Source organism: Centruroides vittatus, unplaced genomic scaffold (genome assembly GCF_030686945.1).
Source record: "Centruroides vittatus isolate TY-2023 unplaced genomic scaffold, ASM3068694v2 contig_1422, whole genome shotgun sequence".
NCBI lineage: Eukaryota > Metazoa > Arthropoda > Arachnida > Scorpiones > Buthidae > Centruroides > Centruroides vittatus.
The window spans coordinates 276714-303090 of NW_027120892.1; the positions used below are offsets into that span (position 1 = coordinate 276714).

Sequence of the window (26377 nt, forward strand, 5' to 3'; positions counted from 1 at the left end):
TTGTTACCAACACTAAGATTATATTATGCATATAATCTATTAATAAATATTAATAGTTTTAATTGTAGCTAATTATTCAGTAAGCATAAATTATCAAAGTTATTAAAAATTGTTGAAAGAAAGATAAATATAACATAGTAATTCAATTTTTGGATAAATATTTCAGTTAAAGTATTTCTGTATCTTTGTAATTTCATGATTTTGAGAAGTGAAAACTGTTTATGCATTTTTCTCATAAAATTATGAAACCTATATTATTTTTACATTCTATTAACATATATTGGCAAATAATAAAAATAATAATAATAATAATTTACCAGACGTTCTCCAGAAAGTATTTCCAATAGTTTCAAAAGCATTTTTCCATCTCTTAGATCTGTATATAAATCTGTAATTCGGCAATTTGCTCTCACAAGATGCGAATTTACCCATTTACAAAATGTTTTCTTCTGTACTTTTTCACGTTCATCTAAACATAAAACACAATTTTAAGAAAACACATTTAAAACTTTTTAAATCAATTACTTTTCTATTTAATATAATGTTTATTTTAAAGTAGGATAAAAAACATTAAATATATAAAATTAAAACAGTAACTGTTCTATATTTTAAACTTTATACTTATAAAATATAAACATTTTATAAAAAATTTTAACTCTCGATTTTATATTATTTCTGAAAGTTTATATAAAAAAATACATTAAATATAATTCAAATAATACATAATGTATTTTTTTAATCTTTTATAAATTTTTTACAACATTCATAGAATGTGTTAAAAAATTATAAAATTCATTGAGTAGGAAGGTTTTTGTTTAGTGGACTCAGTACATAAATGTATATTTAAACTAATTTTTTGTATCTCTATAAAATTAAACAGCAAAATTACAAACTAAATAATTCATAAGCTTTAACAATCTTATTAAAATTAAACAATTTCCAAAATAATAAATAATTGATAAAATATGAAATATTCTATACAAATAAAATTCAATCCATAAATATTAAATAGATTCATCAAAAAGTTAAAGTTTTCTCTCTTTTTTAAATTAAAATACATTAAAAAGGCAATTTAAATACTGACCTTCATATTTAAATGTAAATTTAAGTACATGTTTTGTTTCTTTGATATGAGAACTATTTTTAAAACAATTTATTCATATAAAAATAAATTATAACACACTTCTGCAATATGTATATTTTTAAAGCAAGTATCTTAACAAAAGTACACAATACTCTAATGGCAATATTTTATCAATATTTACCTTGATACTGTTTAATTAATATTTCCATATAATCTTCCTCCATTTCAAAAAATTCTACTCAGATATAATAGATATAGGTGTAATGTGACAAATTAAGTGTATACTTTCAAAATTATCAAATATAGATAACTGGAAACATTTGAACAATCAATTATCTACATATTAAAATTTAACAATCAATCATACGTTAATTCTTAAAGCACAATCACTTGCATAAAAGTTCCAAAACAGGATGTTAATGCTTTCTTCCTCTTGCTGATAAATCCAGTAAAAACCACGCCTAAAACTATTCAGATAAACTGACGTGGATATATAAAGTTTTATGAAATTTCTAACAAATATTGCTGAGATAAGATAATATTTCAAACTGGTTAATTTTCAAAATGACAAAAGAACTATTACAATATTAAATCTTTAAAGTTTAGTTCATTAAAAGTTAAAAAATTATTTCAATCTTACATATTTTTGCTATTGCTAAATGAAATTCCTTTCAAATTATTACCAATTTTTAATGTCAATGAACATTAACATTCAACTACAATATTGACAATCTTTGAAGGATATATCAAATTTGTTCTAAGTATATAAGATACAAAATTATAGTATAATCGATATTGTCAACTTGTTTAATTAAGGCAAGTACAAAGATATCAATTTATTGTTAATTTATTTAAAAATAATTTAAATGTTCTTTTTTTGAATTTAAATTTATATTATTATTATTATAGTATTAAAACAAAAAAAATATTGTGAAATGTATGTACTATAAGTTACTATTTAATAATGGTTCTAAACAGACATATACAACTGTTTATATATTTTAAGAATATTTTACACTTTTTTTAATATGTTTTAAATTAATTTAATTTTATATTAAAAATTTAATGTAAAACAATAAGCAAGAAAAATAGTTAATTTAAAACATGTTATAAATTAAGAGCACTCAATAGCCACAAACTTATGGCTCTCTAATCAAATACACTAATTATTCATTTTTAAAATACTTAAACTTGTTGATAAGAAAAATAGTTGTTGAAATGAATGATTTATGAAACTACAAAAATAGTCACTTTTTCAAATGATAAACAAATTTTTCAAAGATTAGTTACATTTAACAAGAAAAAAATTGACAACCTGCAACTCACTAACCTAATAATCTCTCACTAAAATTATATACACGAAATTAAAAAAAATTATCTAAACAGTTTTTGTTTGTTTGGTTGTATGTGTATGTAAAACATGGAATAAAATTTATGCAAAAATGATTTGTGAGGTAGCAAGAGAGAATTTTTGATTTATGGCTATGTTTATTTATTTACATTATTTATTTTCTCTCTTGTTTCAGTCATTTCTAATTTTGGAAGTTGAGTTATGTATGATAAGTCTCAACTACAATCTCATTGGTTCCAAACTAGAGCTTCATTTGCATAATTTCATAGTAACATGTGAATAATGAATGGAATTGCATCCCACTAATTTAATATTTCAATCACATCTATAAATATAGGAATAAATCCCATGTAATTGTCTAAGTGGATATTGGTATAAGCACAAGTTAAGCAAAATCTTACTTCTTGTAAGCATGTGCAGTATGCAAATCAGCAATGTATAAAAGAACATTGTCAAACCAACACAATCAGCTAATCTTCACTTCTGCTGATTGAGGTATATAGTGATAGACAAAAGTATTGGCGCACAGCTGCTTCTTAAATTTTCTCGTATAAATTTAATAGTAAAAACACTTTTAGTTCTGATATTTTTACATAATAATTAGTTCTTATTTGTGATGAACAATATTTTTATTTAGTGTTATGTATTTTTGGCTTTAGAAACTTAGTAATTTTACATTCACTACTGTTCAAATCATGTCACAATGATGACAGGTAAAAAGACATTTAAGCAAATTAATTTTATGCCCAGTATGGCAGATATGGTTAAAAGAAACATTGGATCTCATATATCAGGTATGAAAATTTTGTTATTACCAAAATAAATATACTGAAACAACAATAGAAGAAAGAAAAAAAATCTTCTCACATTTGTGTAGTCTTAAGAAATCATATTCAGAAATTGGGAAAATAGTTAAGAATACCTTTCTCACAGTAAACCTAATTGACTTGCAGCTTGGAAAATAAACCAAGATGTGGTTGTCCACAAAAGCTTACTCCCCAGAGAAATGTGGTCTGTTCAGAGACCAAAAATATCTTTTGACTGCAGTTGCAATGATTCTAAAGGAAGATTTCAACAAGGTGTTCATCTGAAACTGTCTGTTGCATCTTTGCTAGTTGCAGAGTGAGAGTAGCCATAAGAAAGCCATATATAGTTGTATGACAGTAAATGCAGTTGGAGATATATCAAAAATGCTCCAAAAAACCTTTAACATGAAGCTTAATTTTGCTACCAAGGATTGTTTTCGGTCAGCTTCACTGACCTGTTTCTGGCTCAAACACAAAAAACTGGCAAAAGAATTTTCAAATTGAATGAAAATGGAAATTCTAGAATGCTTTTGTTTTTTTTTAAAAAAGTATCTTAGATTTGAATGCGCCAGTTTTCAAATCTAAGATGGCTCATTCTATCGTAGATTCAAAAGCATGCTTTTGCAAAAGATTTAAATAAGCATAACACTTAATTCATTTTGATTTTATATGTTTTCAGATAAAAGTAAATTCACTTTAATTTTCCAAAGGAAATTTTTCATTATAAAAACCCAGAGCTGCTAGAAGCAAATGTTCAAGCCACAGTAAAACATGGGGGTTGTTGTTTGATGGTATGAGGTTGCATGTTGTCTACTAATGTAAGAAAACTTTTTGTTCATAAACAGTACAATAAGTAAAATTAAATATTCTCAAGGGAAATCTTCAGTAAATACATAAACTAAATTTGAACAATGGCTTTTACTTTTGGCAGGATAATGACCATAAGCATTTGGCTCATATTGTCTGTCAATGACTACTTTATCATACACTTCACACTCTGAAACATCTCCCACAATCTCCAGATTTAAATCCTATTGAACATTTATGGAAAAACTTTAAACATAAATAGTTTCACTCTCTTATTATAAAGTTTCTCAATAAGACTTCTTGAATAATGGGAAAAAAATTTCTTCTGAAATCATGCAAAAACTACTGCATTCAATGCAAGAGAGACTAAGAGCTATTATTAAGAACCAGGGATTTACTACAAAATAAAAATATAACAATCTTTAATAATGTTATTACAATTTATAAGATACCTACTCAAGATAAAAGTATTGGCACAGTTAATTTTTTGTCCTTTAACTTAAACTAAAATTACATGATACAAAAAATTAACATTTTGTAATATTTTATTGTTAATGATGTAATTTTTTAAGTATAATTGTTTTCAAAATTATATTTCATTATAAATTCAAAAATACTGAGTGTCCCAATACTTTCGTCCACTACTGTAGCATTGATATTGATTTAAGGATTTTTCTTCTGCAAGGTTCTTTTCTCTATTCATGTTAAGTAATTAAGATTTATTAGTTATACCTTCATTATTAAAAGATAATACAATAATAATTTGGTGTTAAAACAAAAATTTTGAGAGATTTATGTAAAAATTATAATTGTTCAAATTTTACAATTTCAATGTTATTATTGTAAGTGTTGCTGTAATTTGTTTTGTAGTCAAAGACCCAGTACTGACATTCCTAGTTGTGTATAGGTTTTAACTAGTGCAGGGCAATTTCTTATTGATATTTTTTCCAGTTCTAGAACTGGCAAAAATATGTATATATAACATAAAAACAATTATTGCGTATATCTTGTATAAACAAATATCGAGAAAATTAAAGATGAAATGAGTACTTACTTTTTGCATATGATATTAGTTTGCAAAATTTGTCCTCCTTACACAACTTTTTCCTATATAAAATATTTTTCTCAAATTTTCTTGCACAATAAACAGTATGATAGGCCTATTATGAAAATATAAAGTTTTTCTTGACTATTTGTTTTTGTGTTCACTACATAATACACTACCACGCCAGGAAAGCATTTCCAACCATGCATTGCTATGTGATTTCCCATCGTCTAGGTGTACTCTATCTCTCCTGAAAGTTTGTAACCGCTGTACTGATACACCCCGTATACTGTGATTTCTATTTTTCTAGAATTTGTATTGGTCCATTTATGCAACCTATATTTTAAGCATTTATGGTAGAAGTTAAGTTGAATTTAGAACCTGATGAGCATAAAAGAATGCATAACATGGTCTGAATGAGAATTTTTTATCATGTACTGCAATTCCATAACATGCCTAAAAATCGAGAAAAAGGTTTCTCAAGAACAAAGACAAATTTATATTAAATGGCCTTGCTTTTTTTATGGACAAAATAAGACAAAATAGCACAAAAATTATGTCCTGCAGCATTGAGTTCCACCTCTGTTAAACTCGAATTTTACAATTTGTTTTGCTTGTTATGTGAGGTGCTCATTAAGCAAAATTCCACTGTATTGGTATAGCTATAAAAAAAATGCACATGAGGTACATACGATCCAATCAAACTATATAATTTGTCATGGCTGGTAACAAGATGGAACTATTACATAATTAAGAAAACAAGGATTGTCCCTTATTCCTGCTTAATAGACATTCCCTGACCTGGGGCAGTGTTTTTACAATGTTGGAAGTTCAGACATTTGTCTTCAAGACATGTTTTTATAAATCACATTGGAATAATATGTTGGCTTTCATGTAACAAGTTTATGTAAAAAATTAACTACCATAAGATTGTATATCTAAACTTTAAGGTTTTCACATCATTTTTAGCTGAAGAGGACAATACATTGAAATGCATTTGTACAAAATGAATATATCTTTGAATTTTACATAAAGACTCAATTAATTACACACTTAAAGACTCAATTACACACTTTTTTATGTTTTAGTTGGTCTATGGTTAACTTGAAAATTTGATAACTATGGTTATCAAGTCAAGTACTTAATCTAAAGGTATTAAGTTCCTGGAAAATTATAGATCTTCATCTGACAAGGGGAGGGCACAACCTGGGAAATTCAATTTTGGGATAAGACTTGGTATATAGGTAGTACTCCTTTAGGATGTTCAATCCTCAAAACAAGAAAGCACAATGGCCAGCCAATTTTAAGAAAAGGGCCTTTAAAAATTCGAGCTCAGCTTATGTACTAATAAGTTTCGCTAGGTCAGCAGCTGCTGAGCAGCTCAGTTGACAAAACATGTTTAACACATGTAATATGTGTTAAACATTTTTTTAAATGAAATTATTAATTATAATAAAATTTCAATATTTATATATATTCAAAATACTTATTTTAAAAAATTTTTAGAAAGAAAAAAAAACTAATCGAGACTGAGATTTGAACCCTGAGCAACTTGGCGGTAACCAAGAACGATGTCAACTAAGTGCTGACCTAGTAAAACTTATTAGTACATAAGCTGAGCTCGAATTTTTAAAGGCCCTTTTCTTAAAATTGGCTGGCCATTGCGCTTTCTTGTTTTGAGGATTGAACATCCTAAAGGAGTTCTACCTATATACCAAGTCTCATCCCAAAATTGAATTTCCCAGGTCGTGCCCTCCCCTTGTGAGTTATGTTTTTGTTAATACAAATTTTGTTAGCTGATAATTCATGAAAGAAATTCTCCAATGCTTCTCACTCTTAACATTTTACTCATTTTTCATAATCTAAGGGAATTTTGTATTTTTTGCTTTCTTCTGATTTATTTTTAGTGGAATCTTACAAAAGCATCTTATAATAAATTTCCAATAAAAGATATTTACTATGATTATTATTTTGAACTGAAAATATAGGCTTAAATTGTACTGTAAATAACATGTAAATATGAATTTAGAATGAATTTTTTAATTTAAAAAACTTATTTTGTATATAATTAAATTCTGAATATTTTTCTTTTAATAATAAATTTTTTAAAAGAAAATGAATAAGTAAATAAAACACAATATTACAGTATTTCTACACCACAGATATCGTGTAATTTAATTTTATTATTACGTACATTAATGTAGAATTCATAAAAGGTACAAATGCAACATTAACACAAGGTTTCTATCTATTTATAGAGCTTACTGTATTCTTATCTTAAAAAGTTATGAATCATACTAAATCATGACCTTCATACTTCAATATTTGATTTATCATTGAAAGATATCATATATAAAGATTAGAAAGCATTTCTGTCTAAGGTAAATTTTCTCATATAACAACTTATTGATGTAACAGAATATTGAATGATAAATCTATTAAAATTCAAGTAACCAAATATTAAAATCATCATCGATCAGTAAAATAAAAGAAAAACTTAATTTTTAAATTTTAAAACTGATTCAACAGTCAATAAAAAGTCTTCAAGAGCACCATACATTTTATCTTTTTGCACATATCACCATCATTAAAGTTTAGCTATTTAAATTTCAGTTTTTACACAAATATAGAAATTAAGACAAGAAAAATTTTTTGTTTTGTAATTAAAACTAGTTTTATTTATTGAATTAACTAAGAAAAAAATCATTAAGACTAACAATGAAAATTATAAGGAATTTTTTCCCCCGTTATCATTTTATGCAGATGTTTCTAAATAAAAGTTGTTCTGTTCTAGATGGAAAAGACTTGGTATTGTTCATAATATTTGGAATTATAGTACCATAGTGATTGAGTAGATTGATCAATCATTATTAATTCTGTAATTCTGGAATATAGTCAAGAAAAGGCAGTATTAAACAGATGCTATCGATTTAGTATCCTAGTACCATTATTATTATTAGATTAGCATCTTAAAATGCACTGATGTCTTTGGAGTTTTTAACAGTGACAAAGTAGATGTAAACCCAAGTAAGATATCAAACTAGTTTGAAGTCAAAAGGTACATGCCTGTCCATTTAATCTTTAAAAGACTGCAGAATGGGCAAAGGTCATGGAATCCAAAAATTGGTTATACCATGTCACAGAGGGCATTGCCAAGCTAGACTATATAGAGAAAGTAATAAGTGGGCTTGTACTTTTTTTTTTAATTTTAAGCGCACGCACACAAAAAAATTTAAAATAATTTTTTGCTTCTTAAAAATTTGTTTTTCTGACATGTCCTTTGGCTTCTAAGCTACAAATATATTTGGTTGATCTAGTTACCTCACAGTGGACATATTCAGAAGATTTTCTATTTTATACACCAGCTACAAGACAACTCACATCATAACAAATGTTTTTAGCAAAAATAAGCTTAAGAGTTTGATTTAAAAATAATTATTATAAATTGATTATTACACACAATAATATGTAGCATTAATGCAGTGCTGTCAGAGAAGTGTCAATGTGCATTTAACTCATTTTGGCATAAAAATGGACAACTACTTTTCCTCTGGATAGATTATCTATGCCAGACATTCCAATATTTTAATCAAATGAAATGCATTCTTGTTATTCAGCATTAAAAACCCATGAGGTAGCTGAAAAGATTGCATTACATATTCTAGAAGTAATTTTGCATAGTATAGCATGTGTATGTATCCTTTCCTGTCTAATAACTAGTTCAATCATAAAAAGTCTTAAAGATTAATCAAATTTCCAATGGTTTCATTTTTAAAAATAAAAACAATAAAAAAGAAAAATACATATTATTTTTTCTTTTAGATATATTTCTCTTCCAAGAAGGATCACATTTTCAGATATAAGTGTATGACTTACATTGTGTATGAAAAGCACAATGTAATTAGTCTTATATGACACTGTAATTCATATGTTAATCATAATTTCTAATGGATTTTTAACAAATAATAATAATTCACATCTTATTAACCTATAAAGAATTTAACTTTGAAAACAACAATGAAAGCCACATATGTAATTAGCCAAAAATGTTAATTTACATCTTATTAAAGCCAGTTTTAATATCATTATCATCCGTAAAAAAAAACTTATAATTTAAAAAATTGTCATTGTTTTTTTAATTCACTATGTTTTAAAGATTTTCTAAAAGTACAAATGCTAATAATTATAATATTAAAGGAGAAACTTAATTTTTACTATATAAACTATATGGAATTGTTATATAATTATAAGTATAAATGTATTTTTTTTATTAATTAATTTTTAAAATTGAATGGAATTTTCAACATTTTGAAGTTATTGTTTATCTTTTCATTCCAAAAAATTTTCATTTTAAAATTCCATTTATAAATAAAACACACTGCACCTGTAAAAAGTATTATAAATTTTTATTATTATGATGATTTAAAATGAACAAATCGTACTAAAAAGTTCTGAAATTTTCTTAACAATGTTAATAATTATAGAATTTTATGGAAATTTATTTGGCAATCTAAATTAATAAACTGTTAATAAATTATGCAAATAGATTATTATACATATACACTTCCATCTATAAAAAATTTACTTATAAAAACAAATCAAACAAGAAAAGCGATTTCAGAATGAAATATAAATCCATAATTACAGCTTTTAAGTGGAAGTATTATTTTTCTTTAAATATATCAATGAATAGAATTTAGATCATTAACCCTCATCCAGTCATGTTTAAAAATTTTTCATTGCAGTCATGTAAGGTGTTTGACAACATATTTTTAATGTTGAATTTTACATGTATAGTATAATATAAAAGCAATATACATGTGTAAGTCATTATATCATCATACATCATAGGTCAGACATAGCAGAATATTTAATACACTTGGAATATAAAAATTTTAAAAACAATATATTGATCAATGTTACATAAATTTTAATAATGTTTTCTGCAATTTGCATGGCTATGATAATAGTGTATATATTGATTATATTTTTTCACACATACTTCTGACTTTTCAACCTTTTTGTGTACAATAGGAACATCTTCAATACTGGCAAGTAGCTATCTTAGATGGTGGTTCAGCAGATATTCCAGCAAAATATAAACAATTTTGACAAAAAACTGTAAATAAAATTTTTATATCTGCTCATGTTTAAATGATCCAAAGGTGAAATTTTTATAGTCAAAACACTGTTTACTGTAAAAACTTTCAATGTTCCGTTTGGATCATAAAATTTAATTTTATGATCCAGACAAAACATTGATTTAGAAAAAGTGTATTGATAAAACTACCGTTCCAGAGGAAACAGTTGGGAGAATTAAAAAACATTATAAAAAGCAGTGTACATAGAAGAATCTAACCAACCCTGCAGATGGACAAATAAAGGTCTAAACACCCTTAGTTAATGAAGTTCACTTTAAAGTTACTTTTAAGTAGTATTGAAAAATAAGTTTATGGTTGTAATGGAGTTTGAAAATTCATAAAATGTTTTAGTATATAAAATCAAAACTTCTTAAATTTATAATACAATTTTAGATTTAAAAAGTTGGTTTAATTTAAAAATTTTATTAACTGATAATTATTGACACACTCCAAATGAGAACAAACAAGGATGTTTTCAAATTCAGTAAATTTAAAATTAGAATATCTATGTTTAAATTTTGCAGCATAATTTTCCTCTTATAATAAAAGCAATTATCTTAAAATATCAATAAAACTATGAAGTATATGCAAGACATTTCAACTAATTAGATTATTATTTGAGAAACTAAATAGCTAATAAAAAAAAACAATGAATATTTCTGCATTTTATCATTAATAGTACTGAATAAAAAATTAGTGCTTTCCAAGTAAAAAAATCTTATAAAGACAATAAAATAAGTATATATTATATAAATTGTTTTGTATTAGTTTTTCATTTGTAATAAACTAATTTGTTTGATAAATCAAACAGCTTATCACATTTAGATATGACAGTTTATCATACTTAAACATAGCAGACAGTTGACATACAAAATGCAGACTGTCTTGAGCTTATCATCCATTTATAGATATCTAAATTCCATAACGTTAACTTTTAATTTTTCAATGAAAAAGTTATTCCTCATTATCTATTTCATAGAAAAATAAATATTTTCAGTGAAAATCATGCTTTATTGAAGTTAAATTTTAAAAAGTAATACACATTACATGGTATGTATCAAGCAGAGATTATTTAGCCTCATAGTTCTAACAAACACAGCTAACTTGTCCATTATTTTTGTTTGCCTGTTTTGCTAATACAGGTACTCCTCACTTTACAACCGAGTTCCGCTCCAATGACTATGTCATTAAGCGAATTGGTTGATAAGCGAGGAGCTTGCGCCGGGAATATAGGATCATTGTAAAATTATCCAAATTATGCAACAAACTTCAAATTTATTCATAAAAAGACTATTATAGTACACTATTAGCCTATTATAGTATGCTTAGTGCGCATGTCACCATTCACCACTGACCGACACTCAAGCTGAGAAAGGAGATTCCTCAAATTGCAGGTTGAAACTCAATTGGTTGTAAGTGCGAGTGGTCGTTAAGCAGATAGGTCGTAAAGTGAGGAGTACCTATATTAGTTGTATTATTTTGTTAGCAACTAGAGTTTGAATTTAGCAATGATTTTAACAAGGTTTTCTGAAATTAACTGAAAATAAATAAGTTCATTAGCTATGATACAATTTTATAAGCAAAAATTAAGTAACCTGATAAATATCAAGAAATTTTTAGTAAATGATTGCTAAAACAATGTCAGAGAAATAAACAATACCATTTTTAATAGTTATATTTTAGAGAAGTAAGACCAAACATGGAAATCATGTAATAAGGAAAACACTCAATTTTTCATTCAAATTATTGTTACCTTTACACATTTCATTTAGTTATTAAATTATTGTTAGACATTTTTTACAGATAAATAAAATATAGAATTAAGTATTTTAATTTAACAATAAAAATTTAAATACTTAATTCCAACAAAAAAAAAAACAATAAATTATTTTTTTTTTGATGTTCATTGGGTAAGAAGACTTTGCATTACTATCAAACTTAATTACTTCTGTTAGGTAAATCAATCATAATGTACTGAAACATCAGTGTCTTGACTATCATGTCTACAACTGCATTTTCAAATTATATATATTTTTATAACAATAAAGTAGTGTGTTAAATTAAAACAAATTTACTTTTAATTGTTGATAAAAACAAATAAGAAATTAAATACTTATTTATTCATTCATATCATAAACTAATAAAGTTTTTCCTATGAATGTTTTGTCTAAACTATTCAATACTGAAATTCTATAAAGTACCAATAAAGCAAATAAAGCATTATAATGTGTAATGCTTCTTTAAGGTTAAGTTTCTCATTAATAGAAAACATGCATTATAAAAAAAATACAAATTTAAATGTCATTATGGTAGTTTTTCCTCATTTTGCTGTAGACATTTAATCCTTAAATGATAAATTGATCAGACATATTAAAATAGAAAATACCCAAAACAGAAGCATGTGAAAATTTTATTAGCAAAGAAATAAATTATGTAATATTGTAATTTGAATATTAATGCAAAAAATTAAATATTTATTATATAAAAATTTTACACTTTTGTGTTTTATGGTTAGAAATATAATAAACCCAAAATTTAGCATTTTTAGATTTTGTATAAGTTAACTTTACTTATAAGAATCATAACTGAATTTTCTATGATGCAAAATGTTATGATGTTCTGTCATTCTAAGTCAGTTTGGTCATATCTCAACAAAATTCATGCAATATACTAATTTTTTTTCATAATAATTATTGACAGTGTTTTATAATTAAAAATGGATTGAGTGTAAATACACTTAGTAGTCTATGATATACATATTATTAATAAACATCTTATTTTTCTTGAAAATAATAAACCCAACAATCTCACAAAACATCTCCCTGGTAGAACGTCTTTTGATTTTTAATACTCAAACTTTATAGAATTCACACTGTATTGAGAACTACGTGAATTCTCAACACAATGTTTTACAGCATTTATTAGATTAATGTAAATTCCTATATAAACAAGAATTTACATCAATCTAATAGATAAAGAGAAATTTTGTAAGTTTGTTTGTTTGTGGCACTGTTCCAACTGTCCAAAGCTTTTGTAGAAATGTTTGTATTTGATTTCGCAGTGTTGTTGAATTTTGCCTTCTTTTTTCTCAATGTTTTCAGGAAATTTATCTTTCTTTTTTATTTATGTACTTTCCTATGAGATCATTCCATCATATTTTATTGAAAAATTTGCAAAAGCCCACAAATTTCTTTCAAATGATCATGAAAATTCACTTTATCAAACAAATCATTTTAGTTTATTATTACAGTCAAGTTTGCATAAGTCGTCACCTGGATAACTTGACACGGTAGGTTAATTAGTCAGTTTTCTGTGGTCCCGGCCGACTTACATAGGCATTAATGTTATTAATGTTAAAAAACTCTGTTTACTCAACATCGTTTAACTCCTCACCACTGGATAAATCAACACTTTTTCTGTTTCACACTTTTTAGACGTCTGATAAGTCGACTCCCCTCCTGAAAAAATGAGTTCACACCGTACAATAAGCTGTGTGGTGTGAACTCATGTGGCAAGTCATTTGCATCCTTTGTACATTCAATTTTTCTCACAGAAGGATGTAAATACTAAACATAAATATAAGGTTACCAACTTAAAGATCTAAAATCCATCCAAATAAGTTTACTTTTCTCTTCAGGAAGTCTGACAAGAAAAGTTGGTTGTAGATCAGCAATTGTACAACCAACTTCTATCTTTCTAAGAGGTAAAAGATTTTCAAAATTCTGCATAGAAATTCCTAAAAGCTGGTTACAACTTGTACGACTCCGGCTGAAGTGTACAATTTGTTTTAAAAGACACGAGAAGGCAACGATGATAAAACTACTGAACTAATTTTTTAATTATAACAAAAAGACTATATACAGTGGCTAAGCAGCCATCTTTCTTCTTCTTCTTCTTCTTGTCGAAAAAAAACAACTAGTGCCCCCTGCTTTTTTTTTCTCGCCTCCTCGCGGGATTTTCTCTAAAAAACTTCTTACAGAAAGTTTCTTTCTTTCCTTTTTTTTTCAATGATTGCTGGTTCTAGAAACCTGTATATTAAATTTGTAACAAGTTCATTTGACATTGTGAAAAGTAGGTGAATCAAGAAACTCTTTCTTTGAAAAAAAGAAAAAATCCCCTGAATAAAACACATACTGTTTTGATGAAATGTAAATAAACCTGATTCGACTCATCTGAAGTTGCTACTTTGACATTCAGATATCTTGGATTGTCTTGATCCTTTCCCATTTAACTAGAGGCATACTTTAAGAACTATTCTTTCAAATCTTGTCATTCATTAATTTTTTGACTAATCACTGTCTCAAGATTAAACTGACATTCAATGTATGTAAGAAAGAACTGATTACTGAGATCTAGAATGTGTTAACCTATACACAGATCCTCATGACATGCTGCTAACATTTTGTAACACAAATACATTCAGAATAAAATTAATATCAAATTCCAGAAATGAGTTTTCAAAATTTTCATGGGTTCGTGCTTCACCTGGCTGGCCACGTGAAGTTTTCTGGGTTTTCTCCATGTCTGTAACGCCTGAATAGGGGCCAGTTACCCTTATACAGATTTCCCAAAAGGCATTATTCCCGCGATATGACCATCATAAACGCATACAACTGCTATTACATGATAATTATGACACACTTTACCATGAGGCGATATAGCGTAGAAGCTCATGTCCAACTAGCTTCTACAAGACAAGACATTACCCCACATGTCTAGTCAAACAATTCCATTGCTTTCATCTTAATGCTAATTAGTCTTTTATGTTAATTTCTTATTGCTTTTAGTATTTAACGCTATATTAATTCTCTATAAAATGTCTTTTTGGTATGTATTTTAGAGTGTCTAGAATGAATTAATTGGATTTACATTGATTCATATGGAAATAATTGCCTCAGTTTTTGTAGTCTCAGATTTCACCAATTGTTTTTGGATGGATTATCGACGAAAACTGAGGTAGCACTGTAATCTAAATTGCTACAGAAGTACAAAAAGTTGTAACACAGAGATGCTGTTTGCAAAACTTAGAATTTCATATCAATATCATACAGTTACTGTAGCAAATCAGAAATGCTATCAGAATAATATTGATCTCTGAAAATTGTGTTACCCAAAGACTTTAGAATATATAGACTAAACCAAGCTATCACACTAGTACTGCATGTCAAAATTTAAACATAAAAAGTGCCATTTTTGAGCTAATTTTGGAGTTTGCTTAGTATTTGATTCAATAGTTAAATAAGTATAAAAATTTTAAGTATAGTTGTCAATTAAAAACTCATTATATATCTGAAATATTGCTGAGAGGCAAGATTATATTGAGTAAAGAAATTTTATTTTATTGAGTTAATTATCTAAGAAGATAATTTACTCAATAAAATTTGAATTAAAAAACTAAATTACATATTGCATTCAAATGTAATAACTAATCAGAATAGTATCATTTAATTATATATATATGAAAAGTCTCACAACAGTTGAACTTTGAACTCAACTATAACAAGCATAGTTATAATGAGTTCAAATTATTGAAAGCAAATCATTTTGTTTTCAGTTAAAATATTTTCATATAAAATGTTCATAGTTACAATGAGTTTACTTCAGATATGATAAATATATTTTTGTCATGTGCAGCACTAAATAATTAGAAAAATTGTATCAACAGAGTGAACCACTTACTAAGTTGTCAAAACTAAGTTTAAAATTTTTTATCTTTTTTATGATTCATTTTTACATTTATCTTTCAAGTTTTCACTCTTCTTTTATGATAAACCTGTTTAACAAAAGAATGTGTCGACAAAATGTGTCTTTCCACAAATCAAGATTTGTGGAAGGAGGGAAAAATACTGAAATTATCAAGAATTAGAGCATGGATTTAAAAGAAATGTGGAATTTTGCAGAAAATTCAGTTTGTTATTTTCAATGATTTCAACACCGTGGAAGAATAAAGATATCTATTTAATAGCATTGATGAAAACATCTCAGATACTAAAAATGTTTAGAAAATGTATTCATACAAATGTCAGCCAAGCATTAATACAATGATTTGAGTTAAAAGAAGTGCAAGATTTCCAATTGATGAACAACAAAAGTAATAAGCACAAGCTGAAAAGTTTGCAAAGGCATTCAGACATCAATATTTTGTTGGAAACAATAGATGGCATCACTTTAAAAACAGATCATAATATATGGCAAAATGTTGTATTAAAAAGCTACACACCAACCAATGCCAATAATATTTGGCATTGGTTGGTATGAAGCTTTTTAATACATTGGTTGGCATTGTTGGCTAGAAATGGCTATAATATTAATAATTTATAAAACAATTTGGCACTAGAGTTAGGCATTAGGCACCATCTCTTGATAAATTTAATTATTATAATTTTAACTAAATAATTTAAATAATTTAGAACTACCGGAAGAAAAGAATCGGCCTGGAGCAGAACTCTAACCTGCAATTCCTGCTTACCGTGCAGATGTGTTGTCAATTACGCTATCCGGACTTCTGGTCCAATCTCTTCTTCCAGTATATATAAGGTTACATATAAAGTCAATTATTAAAACCAATGGGATCGGTGGTAATATTAACACACTAAAAATATAAAATTTTTAGTTAAAAAACAAGTAAAAATTATACTCTTTCCATTTCCGACTTCGAGGATTCTATGAGCCAAAACAAGACAAACTAATGGCAAGGAACAATCATTACCTTTATTAATTTATCCATATGCATTTCGCCATCTAGGCCTCTTCAGTGGATACATCAGGATGTTATTCGTTGATTACGTTTTATACTCAACAACCGTTCCCAGCATGCATCGCCAACATGTAAATTTACTTAATTTGAATGCTGGAGTGGCTGTTGATGCATGCTGGGAACGGTTGTTGAGTATAAAACGTAATCAACGAATAACATCCTGATGTATCCACTGAAGAGGCCTAGATGGCGAAATGCATATGGATAAATTAATAAAGTAATGATTGTTCCTTGCCATTAGTTTGTCTTGTTTTGGCTCATAGAATCCTCGAAGTCGGAAATGGAAAGAGTATAATTTTTACTTGTTTTTTAACTAAAAATTTTATATTTTTAGTGTGTTAATATAAGGTTACGTTAAATATCAGGTTTAGTGATGATGTTTGTTTATATATATGGCAAACCCTTGCCAGGGTTTGCGATGGCTGGTTGAGTGCCTTTGGAGATGTTTACAGGACGGGGGCACAGATGCATCCCCAGCTGGCACCGTAATAACCATCAATGGTTATAATGTAACCTTATACATACTGGAAGAGGAGATCAGACCAGAAGTCCAGGTAACGTAATTGGCAGCAATCTGCACGGTAAGCAGAAGTTGCAGGTTCAAGTCCCGCTCCGAGCCGATTCTTTTCTTCCAGTAGTTCTAAATTATTTAAATTATTTAATTAAAATTATAATTATCAAATTTATCAAGAGATAGTGCCTAACGCCTAACTCTAGTGCCAAATTGTCTTATAAATTATATTATATAATATTATAGCCGTTTCTATCCTGATAATATTCGTCATTGGTTGGTGTGTAGTTTTATAATATATCTGATTTAGTGATGATGTTTGTTGTATTAAAAGTCAGATGATATTTTTTAAGAAAAGAAGAAATGACAAAACATTTTGAATAGCAGTATACAAGTTAGAAAGTTTCTTTGTTGTATTTTAAAATGTTATTGTATTAAGTCAAGTAAAGAAGATTTGAGAAAAACTGAGTTACATATAGTCATTAACTATTACTTACTACATCATTGTTGTGATATAAGATAAACCACTAAAAACAAATGTAGTGAGTAATAATTATAATGAGCAAATGCATTTGGGTCCCTTTATGCTCATTACTGCATTTGTTATAAGATAAAAAATGCAGTCAAAGTTATATAATGATACAAGTAGATCATAAATGAGAATGTCTAGATGGTGATCCAATATAAGACACAATTTTTACTTTTTTTCAATCAATTTTTGTCATTATTATTATATGTAACAAAGCACATCATGAAGTTGTTAAATGGTAATTATGGTAGATCCAGATTCCAACAAGTGATCAAAAGCACTATCCAAACACCTTTTGTATGATGTGTGCAAAGCTCATCAGTGCAATCTTCTGCTTCTCTTTGTTTGATGGGTGAGACCAGGGAGAAACTAATTATTATTATTCTTATTATTATTATTGTATGAGTGGATTGTGTGCTAATGGCCTAGTGCTTTGCCAGACCAAGATCCAGGCATAGCTACAGAAAAACTGATACTGTGATTATATGCTATTTGTATATTTGTGTGTTTAAAAGTTTCCTGTGTGTCATGTGTTTAGTATGATAGCATTCTGTAGTGTCATGTACAGTATATGCTATTGTTAACCCTAATGTTTCAAGATTTTTACATAATGTATGTGATACAATGTCTGTGCAAGAAAGGACTATTAGCACAAATACCTCATAATACATTCTCCACAGACATTTTTATTTTGGGGTTATGTTCAGGTATTTGCTAACTTTTTCAGATGTATATATTTTGTATATTATGAGTGTTTGAAACAGCTATGTCTATATTATATGTGATTTTGCTTTGTTTGTCAATAACTATGATTTGGTCATAACATATTTTGTGTGTTGTTTTCTATGAAATATATATTTCTAGTATATTTACTGGGTATGTAATGGTTGTTTGTATGCAAGCTCTGATATATTATGTTTGCTGTTTGGTTATGATAATGTAAATAGTCAGTTTATATTAAAAGCTTGTAACCTGATGTAATTTGTTGTATAGTTTTGTGATGTAGCATTTCCTATAAGTATTATATGTGAGTGTTGTGTCTTTTAAGACATTCTTTCTGTATTTTATTATTATTATTAAAAAATAAATTCAAAAACAGTGTTTCTGCTCTTATTTATTAAAAATTAAATTGTAAAAATTGATCTTAATAAAACTATTTATGTTTGTTATTGTTAAAAGATATTTTCAATTTTGATTTTTCAAATAATTTTTTAAAATAGTTCTTAAATTGTTACAAAAAAAAAAAAAATTCCAGACATAACTAATAAAATATGTCTAGAAATTTGTTTTACATTTTCTTTAATATTTTATGAGTTATAGATTATCATCTTTTTTTTTGGCAAATACTTCTATATTGTACAACTGTAGTTATTTTGTTAAAATTTGTGCTTATTTAAGATTGAAATTTTACTCAGAATGTTAAAAATTTTATGTAATTAATACAAGTGATGACTACACTTATATTAATTTTGAAATATTTTGTCAATTTTTTTATATTTGTTTTATATTTATTTTTTTAATCACATTTAACTTTAATTTTATTATTTGTTTAATGTTTTTAATAGTAACAGTGAAATTTCTGTGTATTAATTTGTTAAGTAAACATTTGTATTTTAGATTTATATTATGTAACTGCTCAATATTAAAAGAATAGTTATTTTTGTCTTTTTAGTACTCTCATATCTATCACTTTTTATCTTTTTACCTGAAACATCTTACATCATTACCACATGTCAAACAGACCTCACTAATTATGATGCTGATGATAGTTTTATACTACACTTGTGGACTGATACTGGGCAATAAAAAAGTGCCACATACAAAAACAGAATATGAAGAGATGCAAATTCTTAGATAAATGCTGATATGGTAAGAAATAAAAGTGAATACATCAGAAAGAATCTGAGAGAGATATGACTGGAAAGAAGGTGCAGGAATGAAGAATAAGTTGATCATATAAATTGACAGTAGAACAATTCCAAGTTAAGAAGACAAAACAATTGAAAGTTGATGGTCCCTGAAAAAAGAAAGATCAAAAAACTTGGAATGAAACAATTAGAAATAATCTAAAAAATATAATTGCTATAATTCCATTTTTGTACAATTTGAAGAGACTAAATAAAGAAGATATATAAACTTTTAAGAAAAGTATTTTTTGGCAGCAATAAAGCTTTATTGTCAAACATAAGCCTAAACTGTTAGATTATTTGGACTGTATGAAAGATAATGTAATCAATTATTAAAATTTAGAAAAATAAATAAATAAATAGTTTATAATGATCTTGTACAAAAATTAATCCTGAATTAAATTGGAAAAACTGTAAAAGAAAAAATTGCTCTGAAGTTAAACTTGAATCCACAACTTCTGCTTATTAGATAGAATAATGTAAAGGATTTAAACCAGAAATTTTCTGATTTAAATCCTGCTTTAAATCAATAAACTAAAAACAATTCAATTGAATACTTAGTTTCAAGAAACTAAAAGTTTCTTGAAACTAAGAAAACAGGTTAAGTCATTAATATTTATGCAAAAATACTAAAAAATTTTTTCCTTACCTGCCAATACCTTGATTCGTGATCGTTCGAAGAGACGAGAAGAACTGTTTCCACCATCATAATCTAAATCTTCTATCTCCTGCTGGGCAGAAGAATCCCACTGAACAAGTACTGAAATGTCAGTAGTCATGGTGAGATAACACCCAGTCAATCAATGAGTGCTCTACAAAAAGAAAAAATATATAATTATGTATAAATATCAATTTTAATTACTTTTATAGCAACAAATTTAAAATAATTACATGCAAGGTTTTATTTTGCTAATTATAAAACAAAATTGTTAGTTTAACAGTCAAATAAATCATGATTCCAAATAAAAATCAAAACTAAGATGAGCTTTTTAGGTGTGCCTACATATTTATTACCTAATGAAATATATTAAAAAGCTCTAGAAAAGTTATTTTTTGATTATTTTCACAAAATTAACTTTACCAAAAAATAAAAATAAAAATTAATTACTAAAAACAAGTCCATTGGATAACATTTTACATATCCAACAGAATTTGTAAAATGTTTAAAATCAACAAACAATAAGCTATAAAAATGCAATGACTAAAGACATTTACAAAACAAACCAACTAATGACTATAATGCAATAGGACTTTTGACATCAAATTAATAACTTTTTATTTTTTTTTTATTATGAAATTATACATATTCATTATAGGAATACTTAACTACAAATATTCTCAGAAAAAGTATTTATAAAGACATATGACATCACTCAAAGATAATCCACCTAAATTTTATTTTGAACAATTTTAAAGGTATTCATGTCAATATGTTCAAAATTTATTATAATATAGAAAAATATACATATACACATATTAGTTTTTTGTGTGTCTAATAAAATTTCAGAAACAAATAAAACTAAAGCATTTCATAAATACATTTTTAAAATTAAATAAATAATAGTGAGGTTGAGGCTGAAGTTTTAAGTGCGAAAACGTGTACGTCGGACATTCAGCGCTGCTTTCCCGTAAGCCTAGAAGTTTGACAATGGCGTTTGGAATGTTGAGCATGATTCCACTGACTTTCCAAACACCATTGTCAAACTTCTAGGCTTACAGGAAAGTGGCACTGAACGTCCGATGTACACGTTTTCGCATTTAAAACTTTGGCTTCAACCACACTGATGACAATGGTTTGGAACTTATAAAGTACAGCAAGTCATAACTTAATGTCATTGATATGTTCTTGGAAACTAATATTAAGCAAAATGACATATAATAAAATCAATTTTACCATAGGCTAAATATTAATATATAAACAAGATATATCATATTTACTCACATATAAGACAAAGTTTTTATTCATTTTTCACTGCTTCAAAGACCTAGCTCATCCTATACGTGCGAGCAAAAGATTCTTTGAGTTTTTGCAATAATTTTATAAGAACCATGTATTCACATTTTTTACTGGATGCTCACTCTATGGTGTTTAAAAACAAAAGTATTTTTTCTGGGTCGTTTGAATTGTTCTTGTGTATTGTCAAGACTAAAGATGAATAACAATAGGAAAAGCAAATCTTTTGAAGATGATTATTTGGAAATCAGAATTTGGAGAATTCTCATACGTGTAATTGACGGAGAGTGGATTTGACTGTTAAGAATAGGCAAAAAAAAGTTCCGGATTGTTCAGCTTTACATGAACAAATTATGTTGTCGATTTTACAAGATTTGTCCTTAAAGTTTAAAATGCCAGTAATTTTTGCGGGACAATGTGTGCATTTACATTCATTTGATATAAAATTAGAATTGTATTAATAAATCTAATTTTCTTCATTTTAGTCACACCTCGTCCTATATGCAAAATCGTCTTATATTTGAGTAAATATGGTAATTTGGTTAATACTATTCAAATTGAATCATTTTTTCAACTGCCATCATTAATTTCTACTTCATAGAATTAATTTCACAGTTATATATAAAGAAACTTAAACAACCATAATCATAAATGATTACAAATGTCTTGTACCTTTCTTTGACAATGTTAATGATACAATGCTAAGTGAAGACTTGCTGTATTATAATTTCAGAAAATTCTATTAAAAAAAAATAATAAAATGAATAAAAACATTATACAATTTGGAACTACATTATATTAGCAAATAAATTTTAAAAATATCTTCACAATCAATGGACAACTTGCACATTTTTTTTAATTGCTAAAAAATACAGATCAATAGACTTGGCACTAAATCAACAGACAAGATACATCTTGAACAAATGTTCTTTTTCTTTAAATTCACATAAAGTATATTCAAATAAATATCACAAACCAATTAGAATGGACCACAGAAATGATTCAGCATTTTATAAACAAATTTCTACACTTCAAATAATTGTCTTCATTCATTCATCAATAATTATAAAATCAAATCAAAAATGCTTGTTGGAGAAATAGAATTTTTTTAAATATCTTTAATCCATATCAAAATGTAAATGGATTTAATAATAGCTTGGTGGATAATCTCTACTGACTATAGATTCAAAACATGCCAGTTCACAGAATATTGGAATAAAGTTTTCAACTTACAATTAAAAAATACAGCAGAACCCTGATCATCTGAGGTAATGTGAGCCAATTTTACCTCAGATAACAGAAAACTTGAATAAAATGGATGGACATGGCCATTTCTGATTAAAAATTACAAATACAAAAGATTTATATTGTAGCATTTTTAAGCCTTTTTTTATCCCTTAGTGAATTTAATCATATATAAAAACAATTTTTACCTCATTTGTGATACAGCTAACACATACAATAGTTTTAAGAATAAAAAATTTACATTGTTGACATTACACTTTAATATGAATGATTAGTCTCACCATTACCTCTTAACTTCAACATAACAGAAACAAATCATTTTATAATGCATGTTATCACTTTAAACTTTCTCTTATGAATTACAATATTGAAAAAGTAATATATTAACTTACGTAAATAATACAAACTAACCTTACACTTCAGTAAAAATCTTTAAACTTCAAAATGTTTTCTGAAAAACCATCTTCAGTGAAAAACTGTCTTCCAGGCCCAATTCAAACACAAAGACATTAGAATAAATTTTTCACAGCAAACATTTTAACAACAAAAAAGTTCTTCATTTAGGCTAATGCTCATACAAATGAGTGTATCAGCAATCTGTGTTCAAGTTGTGGCTGGAAGAGAAGGTTTTGCACATTGAAAGGCAGAAAGCATTGTGGAGTTTAAAGTTTTCTACTGAAGTTTAAGGTTAGTCTACAGTATTTACATTACCTTCAGTTTTGAGTGAATTTGTATTCACTTACAGGTTTGCTTTGTATAATGTGGAACTTTGTTTAGTCAGACTTCTGTTGTATAGTACAGTACATCTTTTTCCACATAAATTAGAATGATGTAAGACATAATTTAATGCAACAGCTTGCATCATTTAGGTGCAAATATATGTGGATGTGATGTAAAACATGACAGTGAATAAAAAGTATATTCTTAACTGAAATTAAATTAAACTAAAATTTTAAGTTTAATTTAATTTGAATTATTAAATTTATCAAAAGATGGCAGTTTAACTGCCTACCTCTAGCCAAACAAATATATTTAAAATTATTTAAGAGAAAAAATCCTAGAAATAACACAAATGTATACAAATATGTAAATTTCATACAACATAATAGAATCAGATGAAGTACCAACAAGACTAATGCTAACACCATCCATTTCTAACATTTGATTTTAGTCTAAAAATCAATATTCTTGTTAACTGAAAATGCTATTTCAAATAATTGTCATACAGACAATTTCAAAATCAGTTAGATGTTATTTGGGAGACTTAAAAATGCATATTTCAATTAAAACTATCAGTTTTCTCAATAAAAATGAAAATGTTTTCTACAAATATTGAAGATTATGGAAAGAATAAAGATTACTTTTGAATACATTAACTATAATATTAATTAATCTATCTAGTTAAGAATTGATTATGACTAAATTACTAATAAGTTAAAAAATAATACATGTAAACTAGTATAAATTTCCAAATGAAAGCCAGTTCATTTTAGTTAAAAGTAATAAAATCAAATTTAATAAAATTTAATACCTTCACAATCATATAATAAAACAAAAACTTATTAATATATGGTAATTTTTCATATTCACAAAAATTGTATATTATTCTATTTGAAATAGGTGTGTATTTACTTATATAATTAGATTACATTTAATGATAAAGTGAGTTACATTTCTGAAAATGCATTTCATCTGATAAAATTAAACAATTGTAATACAGTATAAAAAATATTTAAACAACTGACAAATTTATAAATTAAGAGCAAAATAATTTTCAGAATAACATTGAATAATAATAATAATAATAATAATAATAGTTATACTACATAAAGAGTTTCACATTTAAAAGAAAAATCTAATGAACTAATTAGTAAATGGATATATTGTAAGTCTCAATATTTCTTATTGCCATTTATGTGATGAAAAAGTTCAGAAACAAAAATCGATGATATAAAATCAATACGAAATAAAAACAGTAGAGAAGAAATAATTTGATTTCTAACCAATAGCTTTACTTTCTATATTATTAGTTTTTAATGTGAAAACAAAACATAATTTGTAATGATTTAGTTTTAATTTAAAAAATATTATACACCATGTAAATTACATTATCCAATTAAACAGACAGCAAATTCTGTTTTGCAGAATTTTATGGGATTTAAAAATTAAAATAATGATAATCAATTTTTTAACATATTTTGTGTGTTATTTGCCAAATTTCTTTTATAACATTCCATTTCTTATGCAGAAAAATTAAGATCTGATCAATAAATTCACTTTTTATTTTTCACATGAAAATTTCATATATATTTTGAATATATTTTTATTATAAAACTAAAATTCATAACAATAATGATTATCATCATTATGATTCCTAAGAAATAAAGAGAAAATGAAAATAAACATATAATACTGTTTTATGGCTATTTAAAAATGAATTTTTTTTGATAAATTATATATATTATATATCTCAAAAACAATCTGAAATAAAAATTTACTGTAATTCTGTTTACTTTTATAATAAACTTGAAAAGTAAACAGAGAGAAAGTATTTTAATTCTTTTTACAGATTTTTTAAAAAATAATTTAACAAAATCATTAAAATCATGTTTTATTGATTTAGTTTTACTAATTAAAAGTTTAAAAAAGTTTGAATTGTTTCAGTGAAAATATCTGCTTGTTAATTAGAAGTATTTATTAAAAATTTGTAACATTAATAAAGTTGTTATTTTTCTTCAAAAATTCTAATGCACTATTATTTTCAATACATCAAAATAATAATGTGCTCTTGTTTCTATTAAAAGTAATTTTTTAAATAGCTATTTAATATTGAACAAAATTAGCATTTACTTAGTATCAAATTAATTCCACAAATATTTTTTATTGAAAGATTCATTATTTCATAAAATATGGAACTCATTACAGAACTTTTTGGTTCCATTTTCAAAACTTAAAAGATGACTTAATTATAGATTTTAATAAAATAAATACATTGCCTATTCTTCAAGAAATCTTTTTAAATCATTAAATGTATAGAGGATTAAAAATTCCATTTTGGAGGAACACTCTTAAATGAAGACAGTTTTAACTTAAAAATGGTTCCAGTAAAGATGAAACTAAATTCTAAAATTGTTTAGGTGATTAAAAAATATTTTTTCAAAATAGGTAAAGTTCTTACATTATTAAAAACTTTAATTTTCCATTAAATTGAGGAAGTTTTATAATTAACAATCAGTTATT

General features: G+C 26.1%; 1 protein-coding gene across 5 annotated transcripts in view; it reads right to left on the bottom strand.

Annotated features, from left to right (window-relative positions):
* Window positions 1-26377, bottom strand: part of beta-Spec (spectrin beta chain) — a 95283-nt gene that overhangs the window by 41387 nt on the left and 27519 nt on the right. For all 5 annotated transcript variants that reach the window (XM_067262226.1, XM_067262229.1, XM_067262225.1 and 2 more), the window contains exons 2-3: window positions 20588-20750; window positions 318-469 (exon numbers count right to left, since the gene is read on the bottom strand). In XM_067262226.1, the coding sequence (XP_067118327.1) occupies window positions 318-469; window positions 20588-20717 (282 nt within the window). In that variant the 5' untranslated portion in view covers window positions 20718-20750. The remainder of the gene's footprint in view (window positions 1-317; window positions 470-20587; window positions 20751-26377) is intronic.